The sequence below is a fragment of the Martes martes genome (assembly GCF_963455335.1).
Source record: "Martes martes genome assembly, chromosome: 1".
Lineage (NCBI taxonomy): Eukaryota > Metazoa > Chordata > Mammalia > Carnivora > Mustelidae > Martes > Martes martes.
In genome coordinates this window covers 154,367,426-154,390,691 of record NC_137888.1, presented here as the reverse complement: position 1 = coordinate 154,390,691, position 23,266 = coordinate 154,367,426, and the positions used below count along the sequence as shown (strand labels likewise).

At 47.1% G+C, this 23,266-nt stretch overlaps 1 protein-coding gene across 1 annotated transcript in view; it reads right to left on the bottom strand.

Moving 5' to 3' along the window:
- Positions 1–22,667, bottom strand: part of TRIM71 (tripartite motif containing 71) — a gene marked incomplete at both ends in the record, with an annotated part of 64,790 nt that extends 42,123 nt beyond the window's left edge. Inside the window, one exon of the mRNA XM_080817846.1 lies at positions 21,813–22,667. Coding sequence (XP_080673972.1) covers positions 21,813–22,667 — 855 coding nt within the window. The remainder of the gene's footprint in view (positions 1–21,812) is intronic.
- Between the last annotated feature and the right edge of the window lie 599 nt (positions 22,668–23,266).

Below are 23,266 nucleotides of genomic sequence, written 5' to 3'. Positions count from 1 at the left end.
ATGAAAGAGCCAACTGCTTTATGGGGAAGACTTAAAAAGGAAGGAAAGAGGCAGGAGGGAAAACCACCACCCTGGTAGGGCAGCAGGAGCTGCCCCACCAGATGAAAGATGTGGGCAGACCTGAGAACCAGCTGTGCGCGGAGCAGCTGCTTTCCGCTTCCATCCTCTTTGCCCCTAGGGATTCCTGTATCTTTGTGAGACTTTTGTGGGTCTAGTTCTCTGTCTCCTGTGTTTCTCCCCAGTGAGCAGGACTCGCCCTGGGCACTGAGGAGCAGCCCTGGGGGTCTCGGGGACACAGCCACAAGCCCAACATCTCAGCTTCATCTTCAAATTATGGTACTCCCTTCCCCGGCACAGCAGCCACTGTTCTAATACAATCTTCAAAATGAAAGGGATACTAGGAAAGGAGCATACCTCCCTGCACTTGCCAAAGGCTGCTGCAGGGGACGGTGGGTAGATTAACTCAAGATGGCCCTCACCACTGTAAAGCATTTTTATGAAACAACTAGACAGAGGGCTTTAAGAGGGAGAGAGCTTATTTACTAACTCGAGTCTTTCAAGACTTTCAAGATACTTTCAAGTATCTTCAACACGGAGATAAGAAATAAAAATTACTGGGATATAGCACAATATTAACCTAAAATTTCCAAGGGAGAATAAAACTGCATAGCACCAAAAAGGGATTACTTCTTGAGCCAAATGAAAGTTAAGCTGCATCTACACTAGCCACATATAGAGAGGAAGGCCTGAGCTCCCTCTGGAAGACTACAATCCTATCCCCTCAGGAGAGGAATGGCCACCCTTCCCCTCTCCCAGGAGCTGCCCTAAGATCCTCCAGCAACCTCCCAGCGGCCCTGTGGGCTCCTTGCCCACGTGGGAAGACCAGTACGTGGGAAGCCTCCAGGTAGCTCCCAAAAAAGGCTCTATTTACATGGAGGAGACGCCAACTGGCAGCAGGACCAATATGACCTGGCAAGGGACGCAGCTTTGCACTCGCCAGCTGTGTGGACACCTGGAATTTGGCACCACAATCCAGTCCTAGAGCAGCTAACCTAGTTCCAGGTGCTTCTGTCTGCTCCGCCACGTAGGGACTGTAGGAGTTCCATTCCAACTCAGGCCCCTCGAAATTACTGTCTTCATTACCCCGTCTAAACTGGATTTTCTTCCCAACAGCACTGAGATTTCAGAACTCTGGAGACAGAAGGTTATTTCTTAGAAACATTATGTTCTCCTTAACCCTCTTTTTCAAAGAGGCTGAGGGGCGGGGGTGCTGTTATGGCTTGAAGATGAATAAACACCAAATAGTAATAAGTTAAAGCATGATTACAATCAAGGATCACTTTAAATCAGGCCATCTGATTGATAAACAGGTGTAACCGACTCAGGTGCAATCACTGAGACAGGATAAAGGAAATATAGATAATTTATGATTGACAACTGGGGGTTAAAATGCCAATATAAAAAAACAAAAACAAAAACAAAAAAAAAAAAAAAACAAAGCACTGTGCTCAGGGACTGCTGTGACCTAAAATCCCCTCTCCTGGGGCAACATTTAAAAATCTATTTCTCGGGACGCCTGGGTGGCTCAGTTGGTTAAGCGGCTGCCTTAGGCTCGCGTCATGATCCCAGCGTCCTGGGATCAAGTCCCACATCGGCCTCCTTGCTCAGCAGGGAGCCTGCTTCTCCCTCTGCCTCTGCCTGCCACTCTGTCTGCCTTTGCTCGCTCGCTCTCTCTCCTTCTCTCTCTCTCTGACAAATAAATAAATAAAATATTAAAAAAAAATCTATTTCTCCAAGGGGCCACACCTGCATTAGACCCCTGAGGCTTTGGCTTAAAATGCAAATCTGAGCCCCACCCCAGTTTTAAAGCATCAGGATCTCTATGAGATAGGGAGCCCCAGGGATAAGCAACGCCCCCCCCTTCGCTGTTAAATAGGGAAAGGCTGGTTTAAATGAAATGAGGAAAAAACAAAAGGCTCACTTGCAGTCATGGTGGGCTGTCTACTAAAAATGCTTTTTGCATAAAATACTTCCAGAAAATGTATCTATTCTAATACTTTAGGGTGCTTCCCCCCCTTATTTCACTGCCAGGCACCCTGAGTTCTTAACAGAAAAAGTGCATTATCTGGGGGACACCTGGGTGACTCAGTTGGTTAAGCATCTGCCTTCTGCTCAGGTGATCCCAGGGTCCTCCATCAGAGAGCCCCGAATCAGGCTCCCAGCTCAGCAGCGAGCCTGCTTCTGCCTCTGCCTGCCGCTCCCCCTGGCTTGTGTGCTCATGCTAACAGACAGTCTTTAAAAAATAAAAAATAATTTTTAAAAAGTGCGCCATCCAGGGGCGCCCGGGTGGCTCAGTGGGTGAAGCCTCTGTTTAGCTCTGGTCATGATCGCAGGGACCTGGGATGGAACCCCACATCGGGCTCTCTCTCTGCTTGGCCGGGAACCTGCTTCCTCTCTCTCTCTCTGCCTGCCTCTCCGCCTGCTTGTGATCTGTCTGTCAAATAAATGAATAAAATCTTTTTTTTTTATGTGCACTATCTGGGCTTATTTGCATAACATTAAATCTAGGAGGATTCACGGAGATCCTCCACAAAGGAGGGAGGGCAGGAGGGCCCAACTGAACCCCTGCCTACACCCTGGGTTGCTTTCTAGCGGATTTCTGGACCTGCTCTGCATCTTCCTAGAAAGCAGCAGGACAGGAGAGATTCAGGGAGGGTCTAAGGGGCCTTGGGCGAAGAGCCCTTCTGAGAATGTTCCTTGTCCTCGGCTGGACTGAACAGAAAACCCAGCAGGTAATGGGATAAGCAGGCTGGCGGGAAGCTTCCCGGGGAAGATTAAACACAGTTAATTAAAACCCTGCAGAACGGGAGGCAGGGGATTAGTGGGGAGGGGAAAAGAGGGACCTGCTAGCAGGAGAGGTGATGCCTGCCCAGAGATTTCCTTCCCAGAACTTTTTTGCAGCTAATCAAGATTAAATGTGCTGTGTGCCCCAGCATCCATTCCAATTTGACAGATATCCTGGCCTCTCTGCAAGCCTGTCCCAAGACCTGGGCAACCCCAAATATTTGTTAAATTTACTTTAAAAATTAAAAGTAAAATAAAAATTAAGCTTACTGCTATCCTAAAACTCTGGTGAATGACACACAGGAAACAGGGTGGGATTACCAACAATTCTCTCCCTACTCCCCCACCCTGCAGGCCAGATCTGGGGGATTGCAGGCAACAGCAAGAATGTCCCTCAGGAGAATGAAGCCCTGCCCCTCTAGGACCCCCATGCCCTACAAGTTCAGTCCAACCTACCTCCAGCACCCAGGGAACACTTGCTCACTCACTAGGCCTCCAGCTCAAGCCACCACCCTAGTAATCCCACAAAACTTCCCACCCCATCTCCCAATTACAGAAGACCAAGGGCATCACCAACAAAAAGCATTTATTAACCACCTAAATGGCTACAGTCTGGGTAAAGATTCATAGGGGCCTGGCCCCTGCCCTGGGAGAGGGTCATTTATGGCCATTAAGGCCAGTGTAAGGCAGGCTCCCAGAGGCCCATAAAACTCCCAGGGAAGGAAGTGGGGATTAACCACTTCCTCCCACCCCTCTAGAAGGGGTTTCAAGCTCTACCAAATTGCAGAGGGTTCCCGGGAGGGGGTGGGGTGGGGACTTGGGTCAGAAGATCTAGCTGGGCCTTTGCTCAGAGACAGGACTAACCCTGGGGTTTCTCAAATTGCTTTGATTCCTACAGATGGGGGCTTTGTTATCCTGCTGCCCCAGCAGCTCGCCAAAGTACATTCTAGCAAGCCTCTCCCACCACTCCTCAGCTGGGGTCTGAACTCTGCCCAGTGAGGGATAGAGCATAGGGGTGGATTATGCATTTGTTTTGACAAGTACTACACTGGTACAATGGCTTAATTCTTTTACATACTCATCAGCCAGATTTACTGGATCAAACACTGGCCCTATCCTGGGCACTTTACAATGCCCTCATCTTTCACTCAATTTTTATTGAAATTTATTTCAGTAACTCTTACCCAAATCTAAGATCAGCAGCTTACAAAGCAAGCTAGTAGCATGCAGAAACAAGCTTGAGTCAAGAAAGGAGATGCATGTCCATGAGACTTTCTGGACTGAGACCATGAAGTTTGGCTCAGAGCTTCCTGGCAGTCAAAGCAAAATAAGCAACACTATACAATTATGTCATTGTTGAACCATCAGTTTGAAGGCCAACTGTTTCCCTGGCAGTGAATCCCAACAGAGTCGCAGCACCTATAAATTCTCCCCTTCTGAGCAGCCCTAAGCAGAGGTTCGAGCACACAGTATAACCTGCTTCCTGACTTTCCCTTCTTCTGAGCTGTGGAAATCCCTGATGAGATGTACAGGGACAAACTCTCATGCTGGAGCAAAGTAGATACATACAGGTGCCCAGAACCAAGTGGGATGCCTCCATGGTGTGTGGAGCAAATTCCCAAAACCTGTACCCTAAAAATCTTCTTCTAGAAAACCCAGGAACTACTCTCCCTACACTACTGCCCATACCCCCGAAGACAGACAGTAAAATGGTGGTGGGGGGGGGGAGCCTTACTGTGAACCCTCATAAACACACTGGTCTATGGGGGACACTAAGACCTCAGGAAGACCTTCCGCCCTTGGTTTCCCAGGTGAGACTTTTGCAGCCATCCCCCCCCCCCACCCTGACCCCATTCTTGGCCAGGACCTACAGGTATAGGGGATGGAGGAATCACAGAGATTCTGTTCCAGGTACTGTGTGTCAAACTGTGTAACAAACTGCTGTCCTCTATGAGGAACCCTGCACCAAGGGTTTGTAGGATCCAAATGCAGAAAGAAGGGATTCTGTGGGGAGCAGCCTTTCTGGCTGGGAATTTCAGCCCCTCCTGGTAGCTTTAAAAGGAGTGTCAGAAGTAGAACTGCCATATAAAATACACCACTGTCCACTTAAGCTAATTTCAGACAGACAACAATATCTAGTTTAAGTATGTCCCAAAGGTTCCATGGAATAGACTCATACCAAAAAAAAATTATTTACTATTTATGAATTGGTCATTCTGGGGGGCTGGGCCAGAACAACTGCTGGCAATCCTGGTCAGGAGGCTTCCTGGTGAGTCCTGAGAGTCCCAGTTAGGTGAGCTAAACCTCAAATTTTAAGAGTTCAGTTAGGTGAGCTAAACCTCAAATTTTAAGAGAACTCTTCACTGGCTTAGCATGGGGTCTTTTGTGTTTTGTTTTTTTAATTGGGGAGGGGGGGTAGTCTTTAGTTTGTGATTAGGACAAAAACTGGCTCATTTAATCCATCAGGAGTGACCGGGCCAGGAGGTGGACCCCCATCCCCACCCCCATTTGAGCCCTGAGAACTCCCTAGGAGCAGAGACACAAGGCTTCAATGGTGCTCGCCACTCACGCCTAGGCGATCAACATTCCAGGAGGCAGCCATTCCCGCCCTTCAGGAGGAACAAAGAACCCGGGGAGGAATTCCTGCTGCCCAAGCATGGGGGGTGGGGTGGTATCCAAACAAACCTGGACAGAAAAAACCGCCACCAGCAAGGGGCTCTAGAAGCCCACTCCTCCAGTGTCCTGCCAGAGAAAAGAGAAGGACCAAGTTAAGAGTCTAGGGCAAGTATTAAAAGTGGACCCTCTAAACATGGAATTCGATTCGGGGGCTGAGTCTCTAACCTCGATGGAGTAAAGGTCAAGAGAGAAAAATCTCTAAAGGAAACAGGCCCAAACCTCTGAATGTAATTATTAACTTTATCTTCAGGGTCTTCTTTGTATTCATGCTATGTACTGGCTTTTACTGTAACCAATGCAAACATTTTACTGTCCTTCAAAACATAGAAGGTGGGTTTCGTTGGCTTGTTTTTTAAACTACAGCTCCTGCATCACCAGAGCTGAGGATTCCCAGCAGATTCCACAATCAGGGATTCCCAGCGAAAAGGACCTTTGGAAATAGAGAGTAGGCGGGGAATAGGAACTGAGGAAAGCAACCTTTTCTCCCTCCACGCGCTGGAGCACCCACTTCTGTAGGCAGTACAGTGGATGGGGTCTTCAGACAGCTTCAAAGGGAGAGGACACTTGGGCTTTCAAAGGAGTTTTGGGACAGACTTACATAACAGCAAGATTCTCCTTTGCTCTGAGGGCAGAGGTGGTTCCAAGGGTGACTGTATTCCCATGAAAGTCGCCTTTCACCATCCAACCAAAGGTTTTAAATGGGGCCCTACAGCTCCCTGGAGCCAGTCTGAATGAACTCCGTAAACACTGGTTGAACATTTGCTTTGCAGATAAAGTTCTAATCACCAATGGATTCCTCAGCAAAGTGCTTCCAAGTTTTTCAAATGCCCAGCTGCTCCTCAAAAGGCTCCCAGGTCTTTCTTCCTGAAGCACAAGTGGTCCTCCTCCCCTCTACCTGGGTACCACTGAAGGGAAACCCCCCAACCCCTTTGCGATAGTGTACTTTCAAGCCTTATAACCAGTCTCCACAGTGTCCAACTCTTACTCTGCTCCGTATCACGACTACCTACCCGCTTCAACAGACTCAGTTTTCACTGGGGGCTAGAGACCACACTAGACAGGAGGAAACAGAGAAACTGACTATGAATCTTGTAGTGTCAGGCTGTTAGGGACCCCTCCCCCAAAACAACACTCAAATAATCAACACTCTAAACTGAAGACTGAATCATTCTGCACAAGGGAAACTGCCTAAAACGGACTGCAAAGTGCTCGGGTTTGGGGGTCACATGTCATCCAATGGAAGGCAGTTCTGAATGATAAATAACAACTGGTCCATGAACTGCCCTCACCCCTCAAGTGAAATTTCCCTTGTATGTTTAAGTTCTCCAGGAAGCTCAGAACCAATTTTCTTTTTTTCTCGAAGGCAGTCTTTGGAAATAGAAGCCACCAATCTGTTACCTCCAACTGACCTGGCAGGCCTGGAAAAGCCATGAACTTTTCTCAGAAGTGTTCACTGCAGGGCACCTGGGTGGCTCAGTTGGTGAAGTGTCTGCTGTTGGGTCTGGTCATGATCTGGGGGTCCTGGCACTGAGCCCCACCCTGGGCTCCCTGCTCAGCAGGGAGTCACCTTCTCCCCTTTCCTCTGCCTCTCCTTTCGCCTGGCTCTTGTGTTTGCTTCTCTCTCCCTCAAATAAATAAAATCTTTAAAAAAGTGTTCACTACGAAGGGCCTAGACTCCAAGGACAAGACAGCAATTAGCTCCCCTATAACACTCCCTCTGAAGAACACGGAAGCTGCCACTGTGTCATTAAGACTTCACCGCATACCCTTTTTGAGCCCTTGAATTAAATTTTTTTTTAAAGCATAAAAAAAATTTAAAAGCGTAATACCTAACCAAAAATAATTTAGTACTTTTACATGTACATTATTCACCTCGGTACTTGAAATCCCCAGTAATTCTATTTCCCTTTATAGTGATGTAAGGGTCCCCAGAAGGCAACCTCTGCTCTGGCCCTTTGTATCCTCAAACACCCGGCGAGCCAGGCACATGGCAGATGCTCAAAGCTCCAAGTATGTTGACTGGACGGAATTCACTTCCACGTTTTCTAAGCAATCCTTGAGGAATCTGCCTCCCAGCAGGCATCTGCTCTTTGGAAAACAATGTGGCCTGGCCAATTGCATTGTGGCCCTGGAACAGCAAAGGTTTAAAAGAGAAAAGAGAGAATATGGGTCTTCAGAGGCTAAAATGCCTCAGAGGTTAAGGATTTTAGGTAGTTTTACAGCTATCTTGCATCAGCAATAAACCAAGGCATCAGACCTTGCAACTTTCCATCATCAGAGATTCACTCACATACAAAGTCCTAGGGTTTACTCTAATTTCCGTAAATCATCAAGACCCATGACCAAAGCAGCAGGCCAAATTCTCCAGAGATTAACACTAAAAGCTACCACAGCACGGGAACTTTCTGGGATAGCAGAAATGTTGTCTTGATGGTGGTGTATAAATTTGTCAAAACTCATCAAAATGTGTGCTTAAAACCAGCATGTTTGAAAGTGCCTAAACTAAACCTCAGTAAAGATGAGTAAATGACCTGTATATTTTTTCTCATATACGGATGCGCCAGGTGTATTATTAGATGTTTAAAAAAAAAAAAAAGCAGAATGTGGAACTATCAAACAGTATACAGATAAATGACACTTCAAAACAACTTTATCATTTGTGATTATCATAATTAAATGATACAGCCATAAAAAAAATACTGCACAGGCCTAAGAAATATGACTAATGATACAATCCAAACTGTCAGTAGTTATACTTGGGGAGTGGAATTAACCAGTTCTGGTTTTTTTTAGCCCCTTAAGAGAGACCAGAGAGCACATCCAAGAGACTTTTAAGATATTACTGGTATACACGGCTACAAAGCACGAACACTCAACCAGTACAAACTGCAAGTCAGTTGTCATAGCCATAATATACCCACTTTCACCCCCAGCCAACAAGCTATATTCAGAAAGGTTTCCCACAAATGTGAGGTTCAGGGAAAAAAGAGGGGGGCGGGGAATAAAACTATTTGCTAACAGGACAGTATGCTCATTTGTGTAAACCCCACCTCATATGATACATTAAGAATATATTCTAAAGCTGGATTAGAGACACAAAATGTAAGCAAAGTGAAAAACAATCGCCAACCACACAAAAATGTAAAATGTCTACAGAGCTAAACAAAACTGAGGCAAATGTGGACTCGAAGAAATCCTCTGCAGACAGCTACTACTCTGATTTATCCAAAATACACACAAATTGATTTTTTTTTTTAACCCAGGAGAGATAAAGCCCAGGAACCAAGGCAATTCAAGGAGGAAAACACAAATGGCCAATAAACATATGAAAAGACGCTCGCCTCAGAGTAATCGCGGAAATGCAAAGTAAAACAACAGGACAAGCCATTTCTCTCCCATTAGATTGATGGCAACAAGGACCGGTGGGGCGGGAAGGAAAAATGACTGGTGGGAGGCAGGCTCTCAGGAGCAAATTAACATTTCAAATGCACCTCTCAGGTCTTAGCAATTATGGGCGGGGATGGAGGATCTTCTAGAAGTTAAGAGAGACACAAGGACGTGCACAGTGAAGCCAACATCCAAATGCAAAGAAAATCCAGATAAATAAATTTCACACTTAGAATACCAAGTTCAGAGCACTAATGACCAACAAGTCAGTACAGGAAAATGTCAACATGTTCTATGACTACATTTCTATAGGCCCATGTGTGTGTGAATGGATGTTAAAAGGATTTGGAAGAAAATGCACAGAAACCCAGATGACATACTTAGGAAAGAAGTAGGACTGGACATATATTTTTAAAAAATTTAACAGATGGGGTGCCTGGGTGGCTCAGTCGGCTAAGTGTCTGCCTTCAGCTCAGGTCATGATCTCAGGGTCCCTGGATGAAGCCCCGTGTTGGGCTCCCTGCTCAGGGGGAGTGTACTTCTCCCGCTGATTCTCCCCATGCTCAGCTCTTATGTTCTCTTCTCTCTCAAATAATAAAATGTTTAAAAAAAAAAACCTTCACGGATAACCACAACATAGATACATTCATGTACTACTTATAGTTAAATCAGAAGTAACTTGTCCAAATTGGCTCCTGGCAGCAGAATACAAGGCAGCCCTGAGGAAAATCTCTATTTTTCCATTCATTCAGCAACTACAAGCTGAGGATGGTAAAGAAGGAAGGAATGAAGGTCAAATAAATACAGATTCATTCATTCATTCAATTCAGAAAAATTACAACCCCAAATGACAAGCCCTGTGACATTTAAAAAAAAATTCAATGTTGTTAAAAGAACACAATTTTTTGAAGATTTACTTATTTGAGAGAGAGAGTGTGTGCACACAAGTAGGAGGGAAGGGGAGAGGGAGAAAAATCCTCAAGCAGATTCCCACTAAGCACAGAGCCTGATGCAGGGATGACATAAGGCTCATTCCCACAACCATGAGATTGTGACCTAAGCCAATTAAACCACCTAGGCACCCCAAAAGAACATAAATTTAAAAAAGAAAGTTACTTCCCGCCCCCACCCATCAAGTGTTTGCCAATATTCCATAGTTTTTATTATGCACTCATACATTTGGGTTCCTCTTTGTTCACTGTGGGTAAACCTGTCTGCCTCTAGCACTAAGAGCTGGTGAGGACCTTCACACAGGGACAACCCTTACAAGTGCTGCCTGCAAATAAAGGAACTAAAATGAGAAGGGCCTGGTGGGCAGGACAGGGACCTCCCAGTTAGCTATGTAGACTTTTGTCTTATCTGCTTAACTCAGAGAGAAATGTTTTACCTTGAACATCCTGGGGCCCCCCATGAAACAACCCTCTCTATCAGGTCACATGAGAAAACTGTTACAAAGCCAACAATGGGGGAAGGGCCTGAATCCCAATTTCTTCCCCTAAACTAGACCCAGACATCCCCTCCCTCCTCATCTTCATAATCTGATCTTGCACGTGGTTTCTTAATTTTATTCCCATTTGTTGCTTTTCATACCTTCCCGAGTGGAGTAAAGGAGAACTGGTTTTACACCTTAACCAACATACAAAAACCCCTAAAAATAAGTTCTATGGGGCTAGAACAAAATAGGCACTGATGAAATGGGCAGGCTGTCACTAACTTCAGATTTTGCGCTTGGTTTTACAGTAGATCTTACACAATCAAGGAAGGAAAAAATGAGAATATGAATGCTAAAAACAACAAATATGAACACCAATCTTACCTGAGAGGGAATTTTGTTTTCAAACTTCAGACCTGAAGTGTAACTTTCAGTCTGATATGCCCAAATATTTGTATAATTAACAATGTTGACACACAATTTAGCTAGCAAATAACCAAGAGAAAAGCAAAGATGCTGCAAATGAAAATAGGTAGTAATTCAGTTCTTACATATAAAGGCACATCTATTTATTGCACTATACACTTAAGGATTAATACAATTACAAAATTATTAACTATTGTGGCAAGTCCCAAATATTGTCTAGAATTAACCAGTATCTCTTTTGCTAGAAGAGATTTTGCTGCCCCTTCATAATTGGTTTCCAGTTATCAACAAGAATAAATCCTAACATAAAAAAACCCTCTCCCCTACTAATCTTCAGTTGCATTAAAAGGGGACATTCTTTTTTTTTTTAATGCTGTTTATTGAATTGGAAGTTGTTGGTTTTTTTTTTTTTAAGATTTTATTTATTTATTTGACAGACAGGTCACAAGTAGAGAGGCAGGTAGAGAGAGGAGGAAGCAGGCTCTGTGCTGAGCAGAGAGCCCGATGCGGGGCTCAATCCCAGGACCCTGGGATCATGACCTGAGCCGAAGGCAGAGGCTTTAATCCACTGAGCCACCCAGGCGCCCAAAAGGGGACATTCTTAAACCTTAGTTCATCCATTCTATGTGGGGATTCTTTTCAAGATTCCCTCCCAAGCTCCAGATACTGGAGTTGGCCCATAGCTGACTAGGGCTGATTTTTTAAATTTGCTCCCATGTGGCTTTAAAAAAAAAAAATCCAAGTACACTGGTAAAATAAATTTTCCTTTTAGAATATTCCTCTAAATCTCTAAAGCTCTGATAAAGCTAACAAAAAGCAAAGGAAATAAAAACCATGGGGAAATGGTGAAGGGGAGTAGGAGGTACAAGCATCCAGTTATGGCATGCTGGGAATAAAAAGTACAGCGAGAGGGGGTAGCCTGGGTGGCTCAGTAGGTTAGGCCTCTGCCTTTGGCTCACGTCATGATCTCGGGGTCCTAGGATCAATCCCCTGCTTCCCCCTGCCTCTCTGCCTAATTGTGATCTCTGTGTCAAATAAATAAATAATCAATCTTTAAACAAATAAAAAAAGTACAGCAAAGGGAGTATGTCAGTAGTATGCTGAGTGTTGCAGGATGACAGATGGTAGCTACATTTTCAGTGAGCAACTATGCTATACACCTAAACTAATGTAACACAATGTGTCAACTGCACTTCAGTTAAAAGGGTGGGGGGGATTCTGAATGATTACTAAAAATAAAGAGCAGGACTGGTAGGTACTTAGTGGGTAATTCCACTGGCCCCGCCCGAATCAGTTCCTTCATTTTTTTTTTAAAGATTTTTATTTATTTATTTGACAGAGAGAGAGAGAAAGAGAGAGAAAGAGAGAGAGATCGATCGATCACAAGTAGGGGGTGGGGCGCGCAGGCTCCCCGCTGAGCAGAGAGCCTGATGCAGGGCTCAATTCCAGGACCCTGAGATCATGACCTGAGCCAAACGCAGAGGCTTAACCCACTGAGCCACCCAAGCGCCCAGTTCCTTCATTTTATAACAGAAAATACTTCATTTGATTTCAAAAGTCAGCCCAGGCAGTCCAGCACAAATGTCACAATCTCTGTAGAGTGATGGGGAAACTGAGACTCAAAGGCACACAAGGTCCCCCACAAACCTGTGGGATCAGAAGGGGCACTCCTGCCCAAGGACCAACACTCAAGGCAGCACTGCACATACTCCAGGCAGGAAATCTTCACAACCGCCAAAAACAGGAAACACAAGTGCCCCTCAGCCTGTGACAGTCTACAGTGTGGTACCCCGTACGCAGCAATAAAAAAGGAGGACCTGAGGACACCCACAGCATGTGGATAGACTGCATGATGCCTAGTGAAGAAACCTGACTTGAAAGTTTTCAGCTCTGCATCATTCCATGTTCTGACGTTCTAGATGAGACAAAACCACAGGCCGGAAGAACAGATCAGTGCTGCCCGAGGCTAGAAGGATGAGGCACGTGGAAAGTGAGAAAACCGTTCTGTATTTGGACTGTGGTAGTTTTCACACACTGTATAACCTCATCAAAATGGGCAGAATTCTACACTAAAAAAAGTGAATTTTACAGTATGTCGATTCTACTTCAGTAAACAAAAACAAATACCAAAAAGCCAAAATAGGAAAACCAGACTAGGAGAAATGAAGCCTTCCTTCACTCAGAGGTCTGGCAGCACAAACTGCAGACAAAGCATGTGGCTGGAGGAGGGAGCTGTTCTGGACATCCTCAAGGTTGAAGAGGGAGGGGAAGCAGGGGCAGGGGGAGCTCTGCCCTGTCACTTGTACTGAGCCTTCTCCCCCCTCCCACTCAAGATTATAACCATCACAGGCTGGATAGTGTGGTTCCCACTAGGGAAACAGCTGAAGGCAGCCATCCACAGATGCCCCCCTCCACGTACCCGAAACAAACCCACTGAGGGGTCAGAACCAAATCAAGGCCACTGAGGGGGCAGGGATTCCCTCAATCCCAAATTGGCTGTGTAAGCTCCATGAGGGAAAGGATTAGGGGCTATTCTGTGGTTTCCCCAGGGCCCCCTATTTTTCCTAAATCACTTTTCACAGAACATTTCATTTTTCCTTCAACTGTGTGATTACACCAAGTACAATGGACATGAACAGATTTGGGAATAAAAACGGCAGTCTCTCCTGGTTAGCACACAACTCAACTGGTGAGGGCTGGATGCAGGGATGGGGCTGCATGTCTGTAAGTGCAACCTGCTGGCAGGAGCCAGCAGCGAGCTGGGTGTACGCAACATTCACTGTACTGATAGAGCAGCAAAGCTAACTTCGGACACATTTTAGAGTCTGATGTCCTCCCCATATTTTCATGAAGTTTCAAATGGAATCAATCAAATCTGGTGGTGCCTGCTGTAAGAAATGGCCCGACTAGGATGTCGTCTTTCCAGCTATGTTGCTTGAGGGGTCTCTGAGCCTCAAACCCAAATTCCTGGTATACGGGGAGGGGGGGGGAGCAGGGACTGAGCCAGGTAAGTCCCTGGTTAGACTGTGACAGAGGGAGAAAAGATGTGCTCTGTCTTGTGAGAAAAGATGTGAGTGTCTTTAGAGTAACCAGCATCCACACACTTCACACCAGCAGTCCCAGAGCCCGCCAGTGGCAGCACCTCATTCAGTTCGCAGTTTTGGAACATCAGAAGAAACAGCTTCATCATCACAACGCGAACAAACCCTTCCATAGGACTACTATTAAAACCATCTTGGGGCGCCTGGGTTGCTCAGTGGGTTGAGCCTCTGCCTTCGGCTCAGGTCATGATCCCAGCATCCTGGGATGGAGCCCTGCACTGGGCTCCCTGCTCGGCAGGAAGCCTGCTCCTCCCTCTCCCACCCCCCCACCCCCGCTTGAGAGTGTTCCCTCTCTCTTGCGCGCGCGCAGGGCGCGCGCGCGCTCTCTCTCTCTCTCTCTATTAAATAAATAAATAAAACCATCTTTGCCATATCCATTTTTCTGCTCCACACCTGTCCACATCTTGTGGCTGCATTTTTGGTACAAGCCTACAGATGATCCTAAGAGAGAAAGCTCTCCCTCTGACCTTGATCCCAAAGAGAGGCAGAAGCACCAGACCCAAATTTGCGGATATGGGCTAAACCCACCCTAATGATGACTGCCAGTTAGTCCCAATTCTCATTTTTTAAAAAAGATTATTTATTTATTTATTTATTTGACAGACAGAGATCACAAGAAGGCGGGGGGGGGGGAAGCAGGCTCCCTGCTGAGCAGACAGCCTCCCTGCTGAGCAGAGAGCCCTGATGCGGGGTTCAATCCCAGGACCCTGAGCTCATGACCTGAGCAGAAGGCAGAGGCTTTAACCCACTGAGCCACCCAGGTGCCCCCAATTCTCATTTTTAAAAACACTGTAACACCTGTGCTGAAGTAGTCCTCAGAACCATATTTAGCAGCAAAATCTAACTGTGTAGTTTTGGGTTTTTTTTTTTTTTAAGATTTTTATTTTAGGAGCACCTGGCTTAGTCGAAGGAACATACAATTTCTTAATCTTGGGGTCATGAGTTTGAGCCCCATGCTGGATGTAGGAATTACTTAAAATAAATAAAATTTGGGGCACCTGGATGGCTCAGTCATGAGGGATCTGCCTTCAGCTCAGGTCATGATCCTAGGGTGCTGGGACTGAAGCCCACATCGGGCTCCCTGCTCTATGGGGAGCCTGCTTCTCCCTCTGCTTGTGCTCTCTTCTCAATCTCTTTCTCTGACAAATAAGTAAATAAAATCTTAAAAATAAAATAAAATAATTTTTTAAAAAAATATGTATTTTAAAGTAATCCTACACCCAATGTAGGGCTCATGACGCTGAGATCAAGAAGTCACGTGCTCCTCTGATTGAGCCAGGCAGGCATCCCTAAGTGTATATACTGTTTAATACAAAAGTATTTTCGTGATTATCCAATTAGTCAAAGAGTATGAAAGAAAGAGTATGAAAGTTCCCCAAACCCACTGACATGTCAAGAAAAACTGCAAATAGTTAAGGCTAAACTTTCCAAAAGTAACAACCAAAGGATACAGTGGCTGGCATATTTAGGAAGGCACAGGAGCTCTTGTCCTATTCCCACAGGTTCCTCACAAGCTCATGGGCCAGAGCTCATTCAGGGGCCCTCAAAATTCACAGGTGTCAGAGCTACAGAATGCCCTCACTCTTCACAACTGACCTTGACCCACTTCATTCTCTTTTGTGTCCTGCTCTGCTTCATTCAAATTCCATTAATGTTGACAGAATGTGCTATTCTGCAGAAGCCTGTGTGGATAAACCACAATCGAGAATTACCCCTTTTTCATGGTGAAGCCCAGTATTTATAACTTCATTTGCTGATGTATTACTGAGAGCAGTAACTTTATCGCTAAAGATTATCACTTCCTTAGGACCATCTGTGTGGGAAAAATGCTTCTGAACGAATTACAACTGGCTGCCAATTTTTTGTGCCTTTTGGTCATTAAACTGGGATCATTTAAACAGATTCACTTAAAAAAGAACTCGTTTGGTGGGACCTGATGCTCAGGTAAGGCACTGGCTGAGATGAGTAGAAACTTCACATTAAGGAGGACAAAACCAAAACGTTATTGGTCTTTAGTCTTCAGATTAAATATGGATCTCCCAAAATTGCAGCTGGGTTTCAATGGGAAATGAAACCCAGGCACTGGAATCTTCCAGCATTTCACTGCACTCTACCTTCAGGGAAGCTGAAGATGGCATCTGAAGGGAAAGAATTACACTGGAACAAGGTTTAAGTCAAAGAGTTTTGGATGTAAATAGCCAGCATTCAACCTCCCATTCCTCCCCAATTTTTCTGGAGTCCTGTCAGTCAAAATAGTCAATCTGGTTTCAGTCAACTCGGTTTGTGGGTATAGACAAAACCTCAAAGGGAGAGGAATAATTTAGTACTGAACAAGCAGGATGTCACATCAACTGAAGAGGAAAGATGGATCAAGCTTCCTCTCGCAAGTCACAATGCTTGAAAGGTCAAGAGAGGGGAAAAGAGTGGGCTGCAATGGGTGGCCATCCTGCTCCCTTTAGGCAACTGTAATTCTTTATCCGTATCTTTCTTTTGCTCTCTTGCAAAATAACAGAGATGGCAAAAACAGCCTTACTGCGCCAAGCCTGACTCTTTGTTAGTGTTTGGGGGGAGGGAACACTACTTTGAAACTGCCTGCGTGGTAGGATACTTCTCAACCTTTTGCTTAAGTGTCACAAAGAATGACACCAAAATGGTCCTTTATTCACTAAGAATGAATGCATCTAAAATAAACCCTGCCCTGAGTGAGGAACTGAGACAGAAAACTCGCAAGACTAAGCAAACCATGTGACTTTTAAGTTAGCACCAGAGAAAATAAAATCGGGGAGGGGAGGGTTAAACTTTAGAGATACAGATTATTTGGTAAGTTAAAACTTCTTTAATCAGAAAAACTTATAAACCCTTTTTTTCCTGGCAAACTACTTCAACCAACAAAGGCATTTTTAACTATTTCACCTCCTGTTTATAGCTTCCCTCAAAAGCTAACTCCTTTTCTATGTATGTACAACGTTTATAAAATGACAACACAAAAAGCTGAACGGCTATGTTCACAATTTTATATGTGAGAAGAAAGTGGCTTCCATTTTAAGTAATGCTTTAGGAAACTATACATTTTAATGCTGTTTTTCATGTCCTTCAAGCTGAAAGGACTCTAACATTTATAATAGCTAAAATGGGAGAAAGAACTAGGGTGTATAAAGGGAATTTTAATTCTTATCTCCAAACACTTTCCGGATTTCTTTATTCCAAGTCCTAGTATTTAACTTGAAAGCACCTGAATCATAAAGAATGTATAGTAATATCAATGGAAGAACTGCAATCTGGGAGAAAGTGCCTGTTTTCTTCCTAAAATATCTTTACTGCCCCCCCCAAAAGAATTTGAGCACTGGAAACAAAAATTTTACAGACCAAAAGCAAGTCTATGCAACCCTAAAACCAGTGTAGTTTACTCTTTGGGAAGCTAACGCAGTCACAAATGGTTCCCCAGACTGCTGATACCACACTGACCTCAAATATGACTAGCACATTTTAGATGAGCTTATGCCTGTGAGGTAACCTAATGAGCACAGGCTTGCCAAACTAGCCATGACCCACTTCCCTGGGATCCATGTTGATCAAATCCATCCGTATGCACTTTAATAGAAGGCTGGGCACATTCCTCAGCTCAAACTTAAAAAACCCAGATTACATTCAATGCTACGGAATTAAGATAGCAATAATGAACATTTCTCTTCCATAGACCTTCATCAGGCATTTTCTTAATTCAAAAGACTTAGATCTATAAGCATCTACCCACTGAACTGAATTCAAAGTGTCAAGCTCCAATTATTTCCAAGGGATGTATGGCAATTTTTGTTTTCTGGCAGAGGAAATGTATGTGTTAAGCAGACATGTATCCACCAAATCAAGTAAGAATGGGGTGCAGAAATACTAGAACACACAAATCCATTTTTTTTCCCTCTTGTCCTTACAAAATGTCTTTTGGTATACATTTTGTAATTTACAAAGCATATACATACAGTTTAAAAACATGCTTACACTGGGGATGCATGCCTGAAGAAGCTTAGACTTTAGGAATGTAGAATGTATTAGTACCAGTACTGGTTAATATCCCCATTCACCATGACTTATTCAAAATAAGGTACTAGAATTCATTCCACAACCAATTATTGTAAGGCAGCAAAAAGCCCTCTTCAGAATGATTTGAGTGGTTTCCTGGGGAAAGACAATACCTCAAGCCCAGGATGGAAGGGTCAATATTCAGGATCATACTGGGTTGGCATTCTATAACTTGTATTTCTAGGAAGCCTTTTTTTTTTTTTTTTTAAAGCACAACGCAGGGACTAAATATAAATTGTATCGGCACCCGCACCCTATTTTCCATCTTGGAGACTCAGGAAATTCCGCTCCCGCGGGCCATGCCTAACTGGGAACAATATTGCCATCGCCGGTGGGCTGAGCTACAATGTTTCCCTCGGTTCAAGATGGCAACTGTGTCACCCCCACCGCCCATCGCTAGTGACAGGGCCTTTCCTGGGGACAGAACACGTTCAGATCCCACTTTGCTTGCTTTACAGAATGCTGATGCCCAGCCCTTCCACACGCAACACACACACCCTGGCAGCCCCCACTCCGAGATTTGTGCTTCCAGGGTCGCCTCCAAGGCAGCAAAGGGCTCACATCCTATACATCACAAATACAAATTAGGGCACTCCTCAAGCAGCCAGAGCAGCACGCCTCTAGACGCACTTAACTCAACTCCTCGCCCAAAATATGTGCACACCCTTTTCTAGAGGACGCTTCCTGGGGCCATGGCGGGGAGAGCAGCGGCCACCGTCCGCAGCGTCCGCACAGCGAAGGCGGCCCGAGGCTGGCTGGCCCAGTCGCGGCGGAGGCCCACAGCGGCGCCACCTCCTCAGCCTCCCGGGCCCCCGCCTGTCTCGACCGCCGCGCGGCCAGCGGCCCCGCACTTCCCGGCCTGCCTGCCTTTCCAGTCTGGCGCCAGCAGGCCTTTGAACTGACCATTCGAAGGCACAAAATTAGCGAAAAACCCCACCTACGTTTTGTAAGTGAGCCACAATTCCTTTACTATTCTGTAGGAAAACCCAATTCCCTTGAGGTCTTGCAGTTACATTTTAAAACAAGTTCTCAAAACACCACCTGGTCAATCCTGACCAGCCATTTCCAGGGGGATTCTTAAGGAAAGCTGTGGGGAAAGAAAGACCCTACTGGCCGCCTGAGCATCCCTGGGTGTCCAACTGTTGGAGGCACCCTCCCTAAAAATCAAGGCGGGGGATGGGGGCACACAGGGTCCCAGCCTCCTTCCCAAGCTCAGGTGGCAGCACTGGTGCCCCTGAATTATTTAATGGAGCCTGCTAACACAGAAGGCAACTCAGTAAAGAACATTTTAAAATCGAGGTAGATTAGGAATGCAGAAAAATAGGTGGGTTTAGAGATTCCATCCATCACAATCAAACAGAAGACAGTCACCCTCCAAAGAGCCTTCATGCTCCTTTCCCAGTCAGAGGCATGGTTTTTTAAAAGAACAATATTCCCAAACGGTTCCTGATCATTTTCTTAGAAAGGAAGAAAGAATTTGTGAGTGGGACCACTATATGAACCCGGTGTTTTCTCTAACACTTGGGTCCTTTATTTGCAGCATTGGTCTGTCACCTTTAAAATCAAAATTTCTGGGCGCCTGGGTGACTCAGTGGGTTAAGGCCTCTGCCTTCGGCTCAGGTCATGATCCCGGGGTGCTTGGATCGGGCCCCGCATCGGGCTCTCTGCTCCGTGGAGAGCCTGCTTTCTCCTCTCTCTCTGCCTGCCTCTCTGCCTACTTGTGATCTTTGTCTGTCAAATAAATAAATAAAATCTTAAAAACAAAAACAAAAAACCTTACTTTAAAATCAAAATTTCTAGCATTCTAAATGCAGATATCTGCATTAAAGGTCTAAAAATTAATTTCCAAGTTTTCTTCTTTTAAATGAATGACTGAGGGGAAGCAGAATTCTGCTCAAAACAGAAAATTTCACTTTCCAGAGAATATTTAGTTTAACAATGTAGTATCTTAATGTCTTTGCCAAAATTCAACCTGGTATTGCACGACTTATGATGTTAGTTTTCAGGGCATCCAGGAACCTCCAGGGCGAGGAGAGCTTCACTTCTCACTTTACACTCTCTCACACCATTTGAATAGTTTTATAATTTTAAAAGTGTATAAATGTTTTACAAGTATAAGACTTTTTACAAGTCTGGCAACACTGAGCATCTTCTATTTTAGCCCAAATAAAACGAATGTGGATCTTTAACTGGGAATATAAATAAAACCTGACATTTAAACTCAACTGCTGGGAGGGAGAATTCAATCAACGGCCCCTCCCAGAAAGGAAATTGTGGCGGATTCAGACGCTCTTTCCCTCCCTTCACCCCCCCCCCCATTTGACCCTAATCTTCAAGTGATTTGACTCCATCTTTTCATTCCTGGGCTTCAAGATCGGTATTTAGTTCAATCATTCATCTTTCTAAAAGTGATGAAAAGAACAGACTACAAACACTGACCTACGAATGTGGAAACTTTTAAGATGAGTCTACCCAAAGCTTAAAAACTTAGGAAAAGAATGCCCCCTAGCTTAGTACCTAGAAGGAAACTTAAAATGCAGCGCCCACAACAAGTAGATCAGAATTTCAACTTTTTTCCAATAGGAGACGCCGGCTTAAGGCCATCAGGCAATAGCTCCGCCCTCCTCCCCAAATAACAGGTTAGCAATGGAAAAGGCTGCGCTGTGCAAGCCTCTGCCTTGCTCGGTGCCAGCACGCCCGTTCCAACTCGCAGACAGCAACTCCCACTAGGATTTCTAAAGCCTCTGCCATCTGCTCTTCCTCCAAGACCATAGCTATTACACACATATCTCACGGGTCTCCAGGTAGATGGCTTAAATTAACGACCCTCCCAGCAGAGCCCCCGCCTCCAAATTTTTGGTCCCTTGCTGTAGTGGACTCAGGTAAGTCGAAGGTCTCACACGGTGTAAAGAATTAAGAAAGAAAAGGTTTATTCGACAGCCAGAAAAGCGAACTCAAACCCAAAGGCTGCGGTGCAGCCCTCGGACCCTGCGCCCCCGGGGTTAGAGCCGCTGCAGATGAGTCTGGTTTTTCTCCATGGGAAGTCGAGCCCCGGGCTGAGCGGGGTGGAGACACCTCCCCAACCAGGGAAACCAGTTCCTGCAGGGTATCGAAGTCGGGACAGGCGTGAGCGGCCCAAGGGGCTCCCAACTCGGTGAGGTCAATGGGCAAGGTCCCCCTATTGCGCCTCTCGCAAGCGCGCACGTGGAAACCAGGTCTACATAGACACACGCACTGCACACCCACACAGCCATCTCCATCCGGGCTCATACCCTACCTTCAAAAGCCCACAATCTGCGAGTATGACAAACAAAAATGAGAAAATATGCTCAAGGAGGGCACTCAGTACTCCGGGAGGCCTGTGGTGTGCCTGTACAGGGGACCACGTCTACACAGATACTCTTTCAACCCGCATCTTAACAGCACGTTTTGTCAAACAGAGAAATGAGGAAATCAAAATCCATAAAGAAGGGGTGTTCTCAAACCTCAAGAACCATCAAGGGAGAGGGTTCTCGCGCACGGAGACTAGCTTTTCCTAGCGCATGTTGACTGAACAGAACGGTTGCCACAATTTGCCACACAGAAAATCAGATACAGAAGAGGGGACTCCGCGTCTTGAATCTCTTCTGCGGCCCCTCGCAGCAAGCACACCAAAACCAGACTTCTACACACACACTTCCCAGGTAATGACCTCCTTGGTGGCAACAACCGCAAAGTAGGCAAAGGAAAAACAACAAATCCAGAGAGGATCCCGCCACACCCCGCTTTGGGACCGGTCCGGAGGTCCTTGGTGAGCAAGCACGCGCGTCCTCCGTGGACACAAGCTCCCGCCCCGCCCCCGCCCCCAAGGAGGCCGCCAGCGCACTCACCTCATCGTCGTGGTGCTGGCAGAAGCCGAGGCGCTCGGGGAACACCGACAGGATGGAGAAGGGCGCGCCAGGGAAGGGCGGTCCGAGCCCGAGTTGCTGCGCCGCGGCCGCGGCGGCGGGACCCGGCGGGCCCCGCTCGATGTAGTGGTCCTTAGTGAGGCGCACGCGCTGATGCGCGCGGACGCAGTTGTCGCACAGGTGCTCCTGGCAGTCCAGGCAGCGCGACGAGGCCGCGTTGCCCTCGTCGCAGGAGCTGCAGCCGTGAGGCCGACGCAGCAGTAGCGCGGAAGGAGAGGCGGCGGGACCGCCGGGCGCAGAGCGGGAAGGCGCGGGCGGTGGCGGCGCGGGCGGGAGTGGCGCCGGGGCCGAGGCGGACGCGCGCGGGTGCGCGTGGTGCGCGTGGTGCCGGTGGTTGCTGTGGCCGCCCGCGCCCGCCGGAGCTCCGGCACGCCCGTTCTTGGGCGGCGGCTCGTCGGCAGTGGCCACCACGGCGTCCAGCAGGTTGCTAAGCAAGAAGGCGGACGAGGGAAGCGCATCCATGCCCGCCGCCTCGGCCAGCACTACTTTCTGGTCACACACGGGACAGCGCAGCTTGAGTGGCTCTCCCGGCGCGCTCCCGCCCGCCGCCGGCAGCCGGTGCGCTTCGAGGCACGGGCGGCAGAAGGCGTGCAGGCAGGGCAGGACGTGCAGGCGGCGCGCCGCGGCCCCCGGACCCCCGCCGCCGCCACCGGACGACGTGGACGTCTGCGAGGACGACGACGACGCAGACGAGTTGGAGGAAAGCGGCGCCGGGGAGCCGCACATCTCCTTGCACAGCAGGCAGATCTGGAAGTCGGTCTCGGGGAACGAAGCCATTTGCAAGCCGACTCGGAGGAGGGAGGAGACCAGAGAGGAAGAGGAGGAGGATAGAAGAAAACCGCCGAGATGGGTGGGGGAGCCGCCGACTCACTCAGAAAAATGCATCGATCGGGCCTACGATCCGGGGGCCGGCTCCAGAGCCGCACGGCCCGCTTGGCCTCGTCGCGCCCGGCCCGCGCGCTGCCAGCCCCGACGCTGCGGGCATCAAATGCCACTATCTAGAGGCGACACAGATTCCTCCCGGAGGACGCGGAGGCTGCGTGCCTTTCGAAGCCGGAGCGCCGGAACAAGTCCCGACAAGCGAGGGGCGAGCGGGGGCAGGGAGGTCAGAGGACTCCCGGGAGCAGCTGGAGCGTCGTTCTCCCTAGCCGAGTAAGTCCCCCAAAGTAGAGTCTGCTGTGCAATCCCAGTCCCGGCGGGTTAAGCAGAATTTGGTTCCGTGAGTATTTGGTGCGTTGCTCTTCTTTCAACAGATTTAGTTAGTGTCTTCTTGGGAGAGGAAAGCTCCCCAAACTAGTAAAGGCGGGAGCGGCGCGACGCCAAGCCCGTGTCCCCCCGCGCGACGCCGGCTGCCCCGCCGCATGACGCGGCGGCCA